Here is a 16604-nt window from a genome sequence, read left to right on the forward strand (position 1 = left end):
ACACCTGATCATGAAGTCAAACAGATTTCTATCAATCACCCCAATACAATGGGATTATAATAATAGATTCATTGAAATTATGTCTAAATCTTAAACCACATGTATTCAGTTGTGGAAAACGATGAAAAATGTATAAAACGAAACCTCATTGTGTACCTACAAAATTAATTTGTCATTCAATTCAATATTATGATTTCAACTTTTTATTTTTAATAAAATACAATTATTTTTAATTATAGTATAATACAAACAAACATACTTGAGACGATCACTTATTGTAACAAAATATAATAGATTCTGTTGATCGTTTAAAAAATAAGAGAAATGATTTTGACTACATCTGGGTAAAGTCAAAACCATAAATGAATGATAAAATACTGTTAAAGTTTAAAAGATAAGAAGTTACTGTGGACCAATGTGTAACATTATAAAAACTGATAAAATATTTTCAGAAATATTAATCAATTAAATATGTTTGGGCTATTAGATTTTTTAACATTTTGTAGCATCTCAATTAGTTTTCTACAAATTTATAATGTATAAGAAATTAATTAATTATTTACCTAAACGGCCATGCAAAATTATATTTATATTGTTTAAAGTATGGCCATACAGATGTTTAGTTATTAAAAATCTACTAATATTTTATACTATTATAATAAATTGTGTTACACAACAGCACATTTTTAATATGAGGGTACCTATACACAAGTTTTTCTACTAAAATATTCTTTAAACTTATGCTGCATAAGCAGATTGAGTGGCCCTATTAAATCTTACTCATATACTATTTAATAATAATAATTTATTTGTGTGAACATAATAATTCTAAAACATCATAAAATTAAAACACGATTAAATTTAATATTTTTGTGTTATACAAATCTCATCATTAAATGTTACTACTTTATAAAAAATATTACCTAATTGTTAAGGGAAATATAATCATTTTATTGATATCAATTATAGCGAAAAATGAATTGTGTAATCACTAATCGCTAACCAGTTAACTTAACAATTATTTAAAAAAATAAATTTCATCTAAACGGTACCAAGACAACGTTTATGAAACCAATATCTATTTCAGATGGATGATAAGATATAATATTATTAAGAGCCTTGTATTTAATTTTCAAGCTTTTCTGCCGAACAAATAAATTTTTATCGATATTAATTTTAAAAAAACTAATAATGATCGAAAATTTCAAATGCCTATTAATAGTTCAACTTGAGTCGAAATTTTTTGAAAATTGCTTGGTGGATAGAATATACTTATATAAAAATTCGGTGAAAATGTCATGTATCTATGGTCATTTGTTTTAAAGTTACATCAAAAACCAAAATCGATTTTGTCGAAAAATGAGTGTGCGTAAAATTTCCCGTTTTTCCCTTAATTTTTAGTTTGTTTTTCTCGATTATTTAGATAATTATTAAGAATTTTTCACTTTTGACCCCCCAAAATACCAACTAGATTCACTTTCTGATCGAACGAGGTACTGAAGTCAAAAATCGAAGCATTTTTACTGCCCCAAAACGTGATGACAGACACAAAAAAAAAAATAAAATAAAAACACACATCATGGTAAAATCAATACATTCATCGCTCCGCTCAGAATCTAAAATAATACAAAGATCGTACTTTAAATTATTATTGTAACAAAGAAACTTCAGTTCATACATTTCTTGTTTGTATACTGTCATCGGCCTGGTTCTAAAGGGCCCAGGCAGGATTTTATTTGGAAGGGCCCCAGCCCCCATACTAAACAAAATGTATTGATTATAATTAAATGAAATTAATCATAAATATGAAAAATATAATACATTATACATAAGAGATTCTATATTTGTCATTTTAAATAAAAAAAAAAGTTAAAATTTTCTCTTATTCTAAATTTACAGGTAGGTATTTAAGTTTTATATAAAAAACAAATACTTTAAATATATTATATTAAAAGTCTTGTCATTTCTTTTGACGATTTTGCTATGTCATCTATTAGTTTTATTTTGTCTACATTTAAGGTACCTAATATCTTTTTCTATAGCCATAATCATTAGTGGTTCTAAATGCTGCTGATTGAGTGACGATCTTAATTTTGTTTTAATTGCTTTTAGCTTGGAAAATACTCTTTCACAAGTGACTTAAGTTGGTGGCAATAGCATTATGTATTTAAAAACTTGATACAAAATGTTGTCCATACCTACCAGAATGACAAGATAGTTGGGTAACAATTTTAAAAGCACAAGCTATGCATTTCCAACAGGAATTGTAATTCCTGTTTATTTATTGAGTTATATTTATTAAATATATTTATTTATTGGGTCAAATTCATCTTCTGAATCAGATGTCATTACTTCATCTATACTATCACCTTCACTGGCTTCACTATCATTATTGTTCATTATGCCATGTTTTTTTGGAATAATATTAAAATAATGAGAGGCAAATTGTTTCAATTCAAGTAATACGGAATCTTTATTAAAATTGGATAACTTTGTTATACAGTTATCAATAAATCCATAGGATATTCTTCAAGCTTTTTTAAAAAAAGACTGGGGCCCAGGCAGCGATTGCTGCCTAGCTGCCTTGACCAGGCCGACACTGAATTGTATAATTTTGTTTTATTTTTAATTAAATATACATGGGGGTGTGGAGGCAACGGCCCCCTGATTACTTTTCATTTAATACCAGGTGAGGGCAACAGATTAACCCCCCCCCCCCCAACATTTTACATCTAGTTGCATCACTGTAATCATATAATATACAATATCATATTACACACCATCAGTGGTAGGTAATCAATAATTTAAAAATATTAGGTATAAGCGCAAACAATAATTTATAGATTTGACGGATTCGAAAATTGCAAGTATAAGATAAATGTGACGTACATTCAAATTCGAGTTCAAATTTATGTTCTCCCTCTCACCAAATCGTCGTTCTTGATCTGTCCCTAAGCCTATAAGTCAGCCGCAGCTTTAGCACACGGTCGGAGTGACACGTCGGCTTCGGTGGGTGGTGGACTTGGACGATTATTGTGGGGTGCGGGTGGGTAGGTATGCCATACTCGTAATCAGTACGCGAGTCAACCACGCAACCACGGGGTCGATACACTCGATGTTCACCGAACCGTACCACCCCACACAGTAAAGGGTTTATCACATACGACGAAATTCTTCGGCATAAGTAGTGCTGCGATCTGTCGATCACTACTCGATGCTACGCGGTGCTTTCCGTTGCCCCGTTGGTTGTGCATGGTTGTGTGGTATCGATTTTCATCATTTACAAACGTAATGCAACCGTTGCAAAACGTTGCGCCCGACCGATTAGCGCGTCATGCTCCCCGCTAGCCCGTCCCACCGACAACAACCCGCCACAGCACATTAACCCCCACTCCCTTACCGCAGTAGTGTGGTACGTACATATTCATTATTCACGGTTCATTGTATTGTCGGCCATTTTCAACGCGCGTTCCCCAGTTAACCAAATTCATTTGTGATTTGTTATCCTCGTACATAGTTATTAGTTATTTTTTGGTCGTTCGTCACGTTTTGCACCTATTCCATACCACGCATTTATTCACGTCGCGCTAGACATCGTAAACTCCGTCGTGAACTTTTTCTTCACACAATTTTGACACAGCCGACCTGCTGCCGCCGCACCGTCGTGTGTTTACTAAGCACTAATCACGAACGCCGTAAAGTCAAAACACTTTCGTACCGACAATTATATTTTATTATTATTTTACCGTCTCGCCCTAGTGTTTTAAGTGCACCACCTTCTCCCGAACATGTCTTCAACCGAAATGAATGACGGCGCCAACGGAGATATGTCTTCCGAGTCCAAACCTAACGAATATGTGTCGGCCCTGGTCAAGGAGAAGTACGCTCTGGACACTGCCACCCATTTGAACACGATGAAGCTCATCGACGAAGGTTAGTAATTCGCTATTATGTCATCGTACTTACAGAAGTTAATTTTTTACTTACTTTTAACTGTAAACCCTGCCTTGTATGTGGATTGGTCACTGTATTTACTAACTATTCGATTTTATTCCTACCCGGATTCCTACCTATGCCACAAGAAATAGTAAGCACCTATTTCCTTCCCTTTTGAATATAAAGTTCCTTTTAGGTAGGTACCTATACCTATATTTATTGTAGATATACCTTAACAAATATTTTTTCTAGTTTAAACAAGGGTTTTTATCATCTTAGGTCCACTTCATTATATTATTGCAACAGAATTAATATTAATTCATTGATGTAATAAATGTATAGATAGGTACCCAGGTTTGATACAAGTTAAATTTTCTGTCATTAGACTTAGTAATTAAAATAAAACAAAAAAGATAACTCAGTAATTGATAGGTATAATTTTAGACATGCTCTTAAATATCTCACCTTCAAACAAAAACTGATTAACACTTACACCCATTCCTTAAACTCTTGTCATATGGTATTAAAATATTGTAGGACCAGCTAAGCCAAATCTTCAAACTTTTGATTTTCAATCTTTCTAAAACTTATTTTTGAGCAATAAAATTTATTGATGCTAGGATATTCAACTCCTTATTACATAAATAAAACTAAATTTCACAAAATTAGCTAAAATCATTAGGTATCATTTAAAACTTCTTATTTAACATGAAACTTCAACTTATATAGGTACTTGACTTACAACATTGCAGGCTAAAATGCTATTGAGATTGTCTTTAACCTTATTACTCAACGTTTGGAAATATAACCAATAAGTGAAATCCCATGAAAGCAAGTTATTAAGTTGTTAAATTTTATATTTATATCCTAATAATTAAATAAATTATTCCATATTTTATTAAATTAACTAGTTAAAAAATGTATTTATTAAATACCATTTTTAATAATAACCTCTATAATTTTATATGTACAATTTATTTATTTTTATTCTAGAAATTGCCAGAGCACAAAACACCAATGGCAAACCAGAATCTGCCTATTTGGACATTAATAGTGATAAACCTATTCGGCTAACTGCCAAAATTATGGTTCCAGCTAAAGAATTTCCAAGGGTATTAATTTTTAACATATATAAATTGCTTAATGATTTTCATTCATATTTATTCTAAAATGATGTAATTAATTTTACATTTTCAGTTCAACTTTGTTGGTAAACTATTGGGACCTAAAGGAAACTCATTAAAACGTCTCCAAGAAGATACTATGACCAAAATGGCAATATTGGGCAAAGGATCAATGCGTAACAAAGAGAAAGTATGTGTTTAGTTTTTACTATAGGTGCTTATACAGGAAGTGAATGAATATCTAACAAATATAAAATTTTTAATATTTTATTGTAGGTAGGCTCCATATTAATTGTTGACACATTTTCATATATCATATATTTTTATAAAGCAGTATTTTAATCGAATGATAATATTTATATTATGAATATCAAATACAGTAGAAACAGCTTATTAGGAACTCAGATAATTGATACAATCACGTTATTGAAACAAATTGTCCCGGGACTTACCAGCCTTATATACCATATAAACACATGTATAAACCAATCGGTTAATTGACATATTTCACTTTGGTCTCAAAGTGTTCCTAGTATGCGGCGTCTACTGTCTTTGTATTGAGTTGCAACAATTTGCTGATTAATATATTTATATTTTATAGGAAGATGAAATGAGAAGTTCATTAAACCCAAAGTTTGCGCATCTTGCTGATGAACTCCATGTGCAAGTTACTGCTTATGCACCTCCTGCTGAAGCTTATGCTCGTCTTGCTTATGCACTTGCTGAACTTAGGAAGTTTTTGATACCTGACCATAATGATCAAATTGCACAAGAACAAGCACGTGAAATGCAACAATTTGGAGGTGCTCCACCTGTTCGTCACCCAGGACCAATAATTCATGCACCTCCACCTCCACCTGCAGTAATTCGCCAAATGCCACCTCAGCCACCTCGTATGCCAAGAGCTCCAGTTCCAGGAAAAGCCAAAGTAATGAGCATATTGGATAGAGCTCGATCAGCAATGGAGGGATCAAATGCTTATCCTGGTAACGGTGGCTATGGTGATTCTGGTTCATCTCATTATTCTCATTTTGATTCTGGGTAAAAAGTCATATTATTTTATAAATTTTAATAATGAATCATTTGTTTGTTTCAATAATGTCAAATGATAATAATAATAAATTAATTTAATAGGTATGGAGGTGTAGCAACATATAATGGAGGTGGCAATGATGATTACTACTCAGGAAATTCGTATTCACAAGGTAAAACAATTATATTATTTATATTTAATGTTATATTCAAAATTGTAACTTCCCTTTTTTTATTTTAGATAATTCTCAAAGTGGTGGTGGACGTGGTTGGAAAAACTACAATACTGGCGGTAGTAGTGGACCATCCAAACCGACTGGTAATCAAGGTAGTCGGTATGGAGGTCGCAACGCCCCATATACCAGACAAAAATAATCAGGTATTTGTCAGGACTATTTCTAATGTAAATGAATACCTATTGACAACAAAGAGAAATATTGGTTAGAATAATTTTTTTTAATGATATGACATTTCATAATTATCTCATAAATAATTTTCCACTTAGTAAAACAAATTAAGATTATCTTATATATATATTTTTTTTTTATATTCGTATATAAAACATAAAAGTATTGTACATCCAAAAAAAGTTGTGTATTACATGGGATGTTGAATTCCAAATCATATTTTTCTTAAGATAAAACATTTTAATTTAAACAACTGTGTAAGGAATACAATTTAAATAATATAATTTGTAAAATGAAGTGTGAAATACAAGTTCTGCACAAAACTTCTTGATTAGATTATTATTATAACTTTATATCAAATATTGTTGGGCTACTTATTTTATTATTATTTTTTTTAAATATAAATTTGTCTGTAGGAAAATGTTTATAATTTTTTGATGTATTTTTGATTATTACCTTTTATAGATACTTAGAACATACATTGTTACTAAAGGATAGCACCACTGCCACAATATATTTTTATTCAATTAATAATAGTTATTACTATTAATAAAATATTTGAGTTCCTTTACCTATATAATATTGTTAAAATGAAAGAATAATGAAATAAAATTCTCTATAAATATTTATTTTTCAAATACTAAATTGTATTCATACAAATTAAAACACAATCTCTTAAGTATTTTATAATTAAATATTCATAATAACAAAAATAAACGTTAGGACAATTATAAAAAAAATTCTATTGTGGCAGAGGTAATAATCCGCTTACATTAAAATTCACCTGTTTCTGCTGATATCACAGATGCTGATTTATTATAAAAGTATAAAATTTAAATTCGAACCCAGTGATTGATGATGATTATTATAATAATAACAAAACAATTGACTAATATAATACTTTTAATTATTATTTAATTATATTTATGTGTTTGATTAAAACTTGATAGAACCGTGGATTCATTTTAAAATGTCACTTATATATTATGTAATTACTAATTAATAAATTTGAAGAAATATTTGTAGTATTTATTGTTTTATACAGTTTATTTATTATTATTTTTTTTTTATCATTCTATTATAAAAATATGGATTACGCATAAACTAATGCTATCATTAGATGTTTAGATTTATAATAATATTGTAGTTTGTTAGGAATAACAAAATTTATATAAAATAATAACTTACAAAAAATAAAATAAAATATTTACAATTTACTTGATCTTACTATATATACATTTTATACTATATTTACTCCCACAATATATACTATTGATTTAATTAGTTGTTATATATTTGTGTGTTATGGATGATGTGCATATTGTGGCTTTTGCCTTCATTTAAATATTCAATAATATAAATTGTATTTATAAGTTTTGAAAATAAGAAAGTTATTTGAGGTTATCAATTATAATTTATTATCAAATATATTGTGTCTACTTAATCTTGTGGAATAACAACATTTTCAAAGATAAATATTTTGTATTCTTTATTTCCACGTCTTGCAATATTATGTACCAAATACTTAAATTTAGTATATTTTAATTCTTGCTTATTTTTTTAATTTTAAAAATTTTGCCTCAACTTTACACGCGTTAATAATTATGTGAACAACTGTCAGTATTGTTGGCAGATGTTAGCATTGACCACAAATTTCACATCAGCTGTAACATAATTATTTATATATACACATCATCCTTACAATATTTAATAATTTATTGATAACAATAAAGTTTCAGGTGAATTCTTATAACCAAATATTTGCACGACCCAAACCTTATTCCTCACTACGAAAAACATGTACTGGATAAAAAAAAACACGTGATAAATGATAATAATTAATAATATTTAAATTGATCATTATGTTATCATTTTAGGAGCGTATATATATAAGATATATAGCCATTACATTTATGATATAAATTAACTTTCAGCAAACGAAAACCAATTTAAAGAGAAGTGGAGATGCTTTTAAATGCGTATAAATTATTATCGTGTTGATTGATGATGATTCGGGCGACTTTGGAAACCCCTATTTTAGAGAATAATTCTCTAATTTTGTTAAAAAAAAAAAAAAAAAAAAAAATAGTGAAGTCTAATGCTCTTCACCACATATAACATATTTAACCTGGAAAGTGATAATATTTTCATAGGAACAAATAGTGCTATAATTATGTTTTAAATGTGGTAAGTTGTTTTAATAATGTCAAATGTTACTGTAATTAACCTGATGCCTTTGACAAAAAAAAAAATCATACAAAAGTTATAAATAACTACTATAAACTCAGTAATACATCAATAATATGAAGGAAAAAAGAAATCAAAATTGAATGAAAATATTTTAATAACAGGTACATCTTTAAAATTTAATTTGTTAATTTATGCATAAATATAAATTATTTAAAACACTACGCGTTTCTATATTATTTATTTTGTTAAAATAATAAAAAAATAATTGAAAGATCCGTTTTTGTTAATACTTTTTTTTTTATGTCTAGTTAGTGTATCTACATGGAATTTATTTTTCTCAACACTATTTTAATATCTATCTGTTTTGTTTCAGGATAATTTGGTTCCATCACAAACATACTCGTTGATTCTATCCTGTGACAAAGGTTGGACAACTTAGGAGTACAATTTTTTTTAACTATTTATTTTATTTGCTGTGATTTATTATTTTAATTTGTGGTTATGTAATCCTATAAAAAATAAGACTGTTTATAAATGTACAACTTTTACTTTTGTATTTTTTTTTGTTTTGTTTTAATACAATAAAGACTAGTCAATTATTTTTAATTTCATGTTTACAATTGTTTAAAACATTTACTACAGTGCAACTAATTGTTTATTTTCTTTCTTATAAACAAATTTTTAAACACATCTAGATCAGATTGGGTAACAATAACCTCCATCACAGAATAATCGCCGTCTGTATTGATATTGACAATAGCTGTGTGTGTTCTTAACCACTCATATTCGTCACGACCAGTACGGACCCGAATTTTAATTGCTCTTCTACCAGTAGCTTTAATTATTTGGCTTTCTATTTTCTTCTTGAGCTCATCCAAACCCTCCCCAGTGGTACAAGAAATTAACACTGAACTTCCATCATGTTCTAAGTTATCTAGACGATCAACTTTGTTGCCAACATCAATCACACTGTTTAATAAGTCTGGGTTGATGCTCAAGCTTTTTAGTGTATTCTCAACGTGAGATTTTTGTACCACAACATTGGGATGAGACATGTCTCGTACATGGACGATAACGTCGGCAAACATTGCATCCTCCAGCGTAGCGACAAACGGTTCAATAAGTCTAGTCGGTATATCTGATATGAAACCTATGGTATCTATATAGAGAACAGTCATGTTGGACGGTAACACTCCCCCGTGAACAGTCACATCAAGCGTGGCAAACAGGCAGTCTTTAGGCACTAAACCTGCATCACCAGTCAACGCTCTGACTAGCGACGTCTTGCCAGCGTTAGTGTATCCGACCACGGCGACAACGGGTAAGTCCTTGTTAGTCCTATTGTGACGCAGGTGTTGGCGGTGGTTCCTCAGCTTGTCCACCAACTTCTTGAGCTTCTTTTCATATGCCTTGAGCAAGTCTTTCTTATCATCAAACGCGAGTTTGCCACTGAGGGCTATCTGGCCCGCCTCTGTGCCCAGCCGCTCGGCGTACCCATCCTGCGCACCGCGTATCCGAGACCATATGTACGGTAGCTCAGCCAGGGCCACCTGCAGCTTGGCCTCCCTAGTGACGGCGTGTCTGCGGAATATCTGCACCACCATCAGGTACCGGTCGTAAACGGGCACGCCGAAACGGTGTTCCAAATGCTGATGTTGACCCGGCTTCAGTACGTTGACACTGACGAACACCGCTGTGATGCGACGATCGCGGGCAACTCGGAGCGCGATCGCGTCCACGTTGCCGGGACCGAAAAACGTATGCTTTCTGTATGACGTGAGGCCTACTAATAACGTGTCTGTCACCGACCATTCGGCCAAGGTATGCACCAGCGACCGGCTCTCGTCCGCCTTGACTTCTGGCTTCGTGCTCCTGTCCTTGTTGGCGCCCCATTTGATGTACGGCTGGACGACCAGCACTTGGTGACCGCCGGTCGGCGCCAGTTTTAGCTGTCGGTCGATCAGATCTCTGACTTGGGCGTCGTCTGTGCCGCTGCTGGTGCCGTCTTCGTCACCGCCGCTGTACCACCTGACGAGACGGACACTCCGCCTAGCCATCACTGTTCGTGCGAAGCGGCCCAAGAGTCCCGGCATTTTTGCACCTTGTCTTTGGCCGCGACGTACGAAGCCGCCGCGCCTGCCGCTGTAGAAACGGCCAAGTGGGTATTGCGCACCACCGGAAACCGCTTGATGACGATCTGCTGCGTCACGTGCACCACAGCGAACGTGAACGCCAGCGCGCCAAACCCGGTGCCGTACGATCTCGTCAAGCAGTCCAAGTATGCGCTGAACCCCGGACGCGTGTCTTCGAAATGTTCTTTAAGTGCTGTCGAGCTGCTTCTGTTCATGGTACGCGACAGCTTGTGATTATGATGACTTTATTTAACTCGTAAGTCGTAATCCACTGCGACTTTCGAATAAACGCCGAACCGAGGACAAATATCAAACGAGTAAAACCAAAAGATATATTTACACTCGTCAACACTAATCGTTGACTTCAACGGACGACAATACAGTGGAATAAAACTGGAATGCGAATTATCGATAATTAATATTAATATATTATTAGAATTTTCAATTTATCGTTTTTTAATTTGTTATCATATTTAACGATAACAATTGTCGCAGATAACCTTAGATCATAAAGAAATTATCTATGCAGATAACGCCATAACACATACCGGTCTCACCAAAAATCAAGATTAATGATTTAAATATATAATGGACCGGACACGATATGATGGCAGGTGACGGGCATGGCTCACTAAAGGTTCCTTTGCCATCATCAACACCGTACATTGAATGTTTTCAACGCTACCGATGGTTTTAATCTAAGTACAGGCAAATAGGCAATACGATATTAGTAATATTACCTAGCAACTTGCTAATTGCTATGGTGAATTGGTGACCACTAACCGACTGATCGTGGTTTGAGCACAGAAAATTGAAACTTTCCATATTCCATTTTCCCTCCAACAGTTAAGCGATAAGTGATAACACTAATAACAGAAGAACGACCGCCAAATCCGCCAATACCAGATAAGTGTAGGAGAACTAGGAGATGATTTTTAAATTTGGGATTATTAAATATTAATATAGATTTATTTCAATCAAGTATCGTGAGAAAAAATCAATTAAATACGGTATTTATTATTTCCGAAATACCATTCCAATATTACACTGGTTCACTTGCCTTATAAGTTGTAGATAATTATGTCAGACGAACAGGACTCGATCGAAATTGAGTGAGTATCAAATAATTCTTAATTAATCATAAAATATTAATAATTTATTATAACTGTATTCTGATCACTTAATAATCTAATAATTTAATAAGAAATTACTCAACTTATACATTTTATTTTCATAAAATACCAAATAGGTATACAATTATTTGTTAATGATTTAATAGTTATTTACTTGTTATGAAACTATATGTTCATTATTTAGAAATCCTAATAAAAGTGCCACTATCCTCTGTGTTCAGTACCTTATTTCGCAGCACATGAAAACAAAAGGTGTCATTAAAAAAGATGACCTGATGAAAACTGTCTTCAAGGGTCGCAATATTGGAAAAAATTATGAAAGAGTTATGGAAGAAGTTGTAAACACTTTAAAAAATGTAATTATTTCAGAAACGTATATTTTTGTGCAAATTTTATTAATATTGAAAAATTTTCATTTCAGACTTTTGGATTTTCAATAGCTTATATTAAAAATGACAACAAACAATTCATAATTGTAAATAATATAGATGAAATTGATTCTCATGACTTTGATTCTTCTGAAGAATCAAAGTATCGTGTTTTACTTAAGCCAATAATAGGGGCTCTAGTTATGCTTCGTACACCAATCAGCGAAGGTTTTTATAAATTTTATTTTCTAATTACAAAATTGTTATATCGATTTAATTATAAGAATTATGTTCAATTTATAAACAAAAACAATATGACTGAACCTATAAAAAAAAAAATTTTTCAGGTCAAATGTGGAATATACTGGAGAGATTTGCATTGGAATTCAATTTAGACATGGATCTGATTAAACAAACTGTTAAAGGAGTAAATATTTATTTAGTTAACCAATGTTTATATAAACTACTTACTTTAAATTTTAATAATGTTTTTACTTTTTAAATAATGAAAATGACTAAAATCTGAATTAATTTTCTCTCAAAAGAGCTTTAGGATGTGTTTTTCAATTAAATTCAGTGTTTATCAAAATACAAAAAAGCCATACTACCTTTAAATTAAGATGTGTTTTTGATAGCTAGGTTCAAGTAGCTTAAAACTACTGTTGGATGAATCACAAACAATGACAATTTAGAAAATAGTTATTAATACCTTTTGTTGTTTTTAACTTTTTAAGGGGTTTTTTTCATTATTTATATTACCTTGCAACCTTTTTTTGAAATCCAAACCCTATTTATAAGACTTTTGGTTCACATCTGTAAAATAGTACTTAAATATAATATATAATTTTTAAATTGCACATTTTAAAAAGTAAATAATATATTACACTTTACATATCAATCAAAAGAAAAGTATTAAATTGTATTGTAGTATAAACACTATTGTACATGTTGAAACTAAAAATTATTTGTCTTGAATATTTTTATATTTATTCATTTATTTTCATATTTTGGAAAGAAAAAATGTTTTCAATTTCACGGAGAACCGGTTTGGAACCACTATTTTTTTTAACTTAAGAATTAAATATGACTAAAAAAATCAAATTTACTTAAAATTATTCTATTTAAATTTTATATATATATATTTAAACTATTTTGGTTTTAATTAGTTGAATATAGAATTATCTAATTTTGCTACAAGTTATTAATATGCTTTTGTTATTTTAAAAATGGAAATTAAGTTTTTTGGCTTTAATTTATTCCAACTGAGCCTAGTATAGAACTTGTTTATTTTTCAATTATGTTTATATACATCATATTATTATATAATATTTAAAATATGACAAATTTTTGTTTCAGAAATTTGTAAAAGATCAATATCTTCAACATAAAATTACTGACGATACAACTGTATCGCTTGATCCAGAAAAAACTAGTTATTGGTTCACTTTAGGGCCTAGAGCATTAGAAGAATGTAATCAGATAATGTTATTAAATCGAATTGGTGAGGTTAGTACAATATTATTCAGTTCTAAATATAGAATAGAATAGCTCATAAACATCAGGTATGGGCTGATGGGCTAAACATTTTTGTGCCATCATATAAACAATTATTTGCTGAGTTATTTAAATTTTAATTGTGCTGCATCTCAGGATGCAATCAAAACATTTGGCGCAAAAATATTATTTTTATTGATATTGACGTCCTTGGTGACAGTACTGTATGTTCTTGATTGCCAAGACTGTGTATGCTCATACCTTCATATCCTTTGGGTTTATGAGCAAACAATGTGGTGTTACCAAGAACTTTCCCTTCAACCATGCACATACTATAGTACAGGGGTCACTTATGAAATTGAATGGCTAAATAAGAAATCTTGAAATTGTTTGTGGACCATTAAAATTTTAGGCGGTTGTAAAAACCAATGAACAAAATATGATAAACTACATCAGAACATATAATCTCAACAAAAACACTACGTCAACTCCGTGTAAAAAAACGCTAAGTAAAAAAAAAAAAATATATAAATGCAATAAAATGTGTGATATAAGGTGGAATCTAAGTAAATAGTTTAATGAATAAAATGTATGTATAAATAATTAATTCAAATTTAATAAAAATTGGTTATTTATATTAATTTATAATATGAATTATTTTAACTCAAATTGATCCAATTTTGGTTTACTTAGCCGGAAACAATTTATTTATTGTAATGGTGCTTTCATTATTTATTACATAAACTATTAGTACTTGGCTATACATTTTTTAGACTGAATCTTCCGGCCAAGTAAACCAAAATTGGATCAATTTGAGTTAAAATAATTCATATTATAAATTAATATAAATAACCAATTTTTATTAAATTTGAATTAATTATTTATACATACATTTTATTCATTAAACTATTTACTTAGATTCCACATTATATCACACATTTTATTGCATTTATATATTTTTTTTTTTTTACTTAGCGTTTTTTTACACGGAGTTGACGTAGTGTTTTTGTTGAGATATCATTAGTTTTTATTAGGGTCAAGATATTTTTTATTTTTTTTTCCATTATTATGATGTAATGTCTTATTTATAATTTTTTTAAGATGTTTAAACATATCGTTCTGTACAAAAGTACATTTTGTTTCCTATACTTCAGCACCCATTTTAATACTCTATCTGCAGTACACCTACCTTGAACCAGAGGCATTTTTAATTTACCAATTGATCTATTGGTACATTTTTCAATATTTAATAAAATGGAAATAACTGTTTGGATTTTGGATTCTTTCTTTTTAGTGGTACTTCATGTACCGTGTTAATACTGCACTGTTTAATAGTAGTACTATTATAACTTTCAACTACGATTTTAGATTGAGTAGACTCCTGATATTTTTTTTCCTCATATCTCGCGCCTTTTGGAGTTAAGTTACCATTTTTAATGTAGATACAATTCGACACAAATATGAAGACAGTCACAATAAAGTATTATAAATTATAATAAAGACTGTTATAATAATAATTATTAATATAACGACTATATATTATTTAACAATAAAATGCTCAATGGAAAATGATAGATAGTCGATACGGTTAGGTTTGGTGATACCACGTGCATTGAATAATAATATTATGGACACGAGACAATAACGCCGACAACAAGCTCGTACGCAGGACGCGAGACGAAAGAACGAAATTTCAAATTACGAAAACAGAATGCACCGATACCGATAACTGATAAGCGATTGTGGACCATGTTCGCGTGTTAGTATGTTGTATGTGTCTAGCGGTGGGGGGAAGCAATAGTAGTGGGAGACACACGCCGCCGTCGCAAGAATCCTCTCACTCGTCCCGTCAACATGACGCGTTTAATACGGCAGCCGGCGGCGAAAGTAATATAAAATGATCACTTAAATATCCACAGTTTTTTGATCATAACTAAAATACTATTCAACCGATTCTATTTAAAATTATAAAAGCACGTAGCCTATGATTTTCTCGATCGATTGATATCTCATTTTAACTATTTGGTTCATTTATTAGACCTACAGCCTTTAATAAAGAATACCAAAATATTAACACGTATTAAATGGGAATGTTTAGGTTTCTGTATATATACACGGTCGAGTGCTTCGCCTTCCTTTTTTTTTTACTTAGCTCGCGACACTACCGTGTCGCTGGATATTATCAGTTTTTACTTTTTCTCTTGTCTACAGGCCAGATACAATTTTTACACAGGCCGCCATTTGGTGACCTTTACCATAGTACTATACTACTATATACTTACCTTTAACCATTACACATGTCAATAGTTCGTTCTAAATGGTATCACATAAGATTATTTACCTTTTTTATTTTTTGACATGGTTGACGCTGATGTCACATCTTATTAAAATATAGACCATTTATTTAAAATTTTTCTTGGAATGCTTTTATTTTTACAAACAATTGAGTTTAGTACATTTATTGAGATTTTTGTCTACAAAAATATTTCTTAATTGTTTAGAAATTTACCTTGTATAATCATACTCATCTATTTTATAAAATTCTGATTATAGATCACAATTATTATTTTTTACAGTTGTACAACAAACCTGCCTCTTCATTCAAACGTGTTTATGCTGCATTAATTGAGAAATAATTTTTATGTATTATTTGTTTAATCTTTTTAACGTTGTTTCAAGAATATACAATGTATTCAACTTATTTAGAATATCCAAAATAAAAATGTATTTTAAGTTTGTTTATTGTAAATTTTCTCAAAGGAATAATATGAATAGCAATTAGTAATTA

The 16604-nt window shown here is 30.6% G+C and overlaps 4 protein-coding genes across 6 annotated transcripts; 2 read left to right on the forward strand and 2 right to left on the reverse strand.

The window, feature by feature from the left end:
- Positions 1-3429: 3429 nt before the first annotated feature.
- On the forward strand, positions 3430-9295 carry LOC107161571 (KH domain-containing, RNA-binding, signal transduction-associated protein 2-like). 3 transcript variants are annotated; one of them, XM_015508030.2, is made up of 7 exons: positions 3430-3933; positions 4930-5048; positions 5134-5250; positions 5662-6101; positions 6195-6265; positions 6334-6471; positions 9063-9295. In XM_015508030.2, exons 1-6 carry the CDS (start codon positions 3789-3791, stop codon positions 6465-6467), a joined length of 1026 nt encoding a protein of 341 aa, XP_015363516.1. In that variant the 5' UTR covers positions 3430-3788; the 3' UTR covers positions 6468-6471; positions 9063-9295. The 3 variants fall into 3 exon arrangements, with proteins under 3 accessions (XP_015363516.1, XP_015363518.1, XP_015363515.1); XM_015508032.2 differs by having other exon boundaries at positions 3431-3695; positions 3760-3933; positions 6334-9295; XM_015508029.2 differs by having other exon boundaries at positions 3431-3933; positions 6334-9295.
- On the reverse strand, positions 9217-10782 carry LOC107161576 (putative GTP-binding protein 6). The gene has a single exon (XM_015508042.2). It carries the CDS (start codon positions 10780-10782, stop codon positions 9337-9339), a length of 1446 nt encoding a protein of 481 aa, XP_015363528.1. The 3' UTR covers positions 9217-9336.
- On the reverse strand, positions 10746-11254 carry LOC149058414 (uncharacterized). The gene has a single exon (XM_089218965.1). It carries the CDS (start codon positions 11034-11036, stop codon positions 10746-10748), a length of 291 nt encoding a protein of 96 aa, XP_089075091.1. The 5' UTR covers positions 11037-11254.
- A 155-nt stretch (positions 11255-11409) lies between these two features.
- LOC107161577 (melanoma-associated antigen B18-like) lies at positions 11410-16552 on the forward strand. Its single transcript, XM_015508043.2, has 6 exons — positions 11410-11933; positions 12139-12310; positions 12376-12550; positions 12670-12749; positions 13679-13828; positions 16393-16552. Exons 1-6 carry the CDS (start codon positions 11902-11904, stop codon positions 16450-16452), a joined length of 669 nt encoding a protein of 222 aa, XP_015363529.1. The 5' UTR covers positions 11410-11901; the 3' UTR covers positions 16453-16552.
- Positions 16553-16604: the final 52 nt, after the last annotated feature.

Source organism: Diuraphis noxia, unplaced genomic scaffold, assembly GCF_037042655.1.
Source record: "Diuraphis noxia isolate RWA-SAM2 unplaced genomic scaffold, SU_Dnox_SAM2 contig0002, whole genome shotgun sequence".
Taxonomy (NCBI): Eukaryota; Metazoa; Arthropoda; class Insecta; order Hemiptera; family Aphididae; genus Diuraphis; species Diuraphis noxia.

Coding starts and splice junctions, on each gene's coding strand:
- LOC107161571 (XM_015508030.2), top strand. CDS start 3,789: ATGTCTTCAACCGAAATGAATGACGGCGCCAACGGAGATATGTCTTCC. Junction 5,049..5,133: donor CAGCTAAAGAATTTCCAAGG/GTATTAATTTTT, acceptor TTACATTTTCAG/TTCAACTTTGTTGGTAAACT. Junction 6,266..6,333: donor AGGAAATTCGTATTCACAAG/GTAAAACAATTA, acceptor TTTTTATTTTAG/ATAATTCTCAAAGTGGTGGT.
- LOC107161576 (XM_015508042.2), bottom strand. CDS start 10,782: ATGCCGGGACTCTTGGGCCGCTTCGCACGAACAGTGATGGCTAGGCGG.
- LOC149058414 (XM_089218965.1), bottom strand. CDS start 11,036: ATGAACAGAAGCAGCTCGACAGCACTTAAAGAACATTTCGAAGACACG.
- LOC107161577 (XM_015508043.2), top strand. CDS start 11,902: ATGTCAGACGAACAGGACTCGATCGAAATTGA. Junction 11,934..12,138: donor CAGGACTCGATCGAAATTGA/GTGAGTATCAAA, acceptor TTCATTATTTAG/AAATCCTAATAAAAGTGCCA. Junction 13,829..16,392: donor TATTAAATCGAATTGGTGAG/GTTAGTACAATA, acceptor TATTTTTTACAG/TTGTACAACAAACCTGCCTC.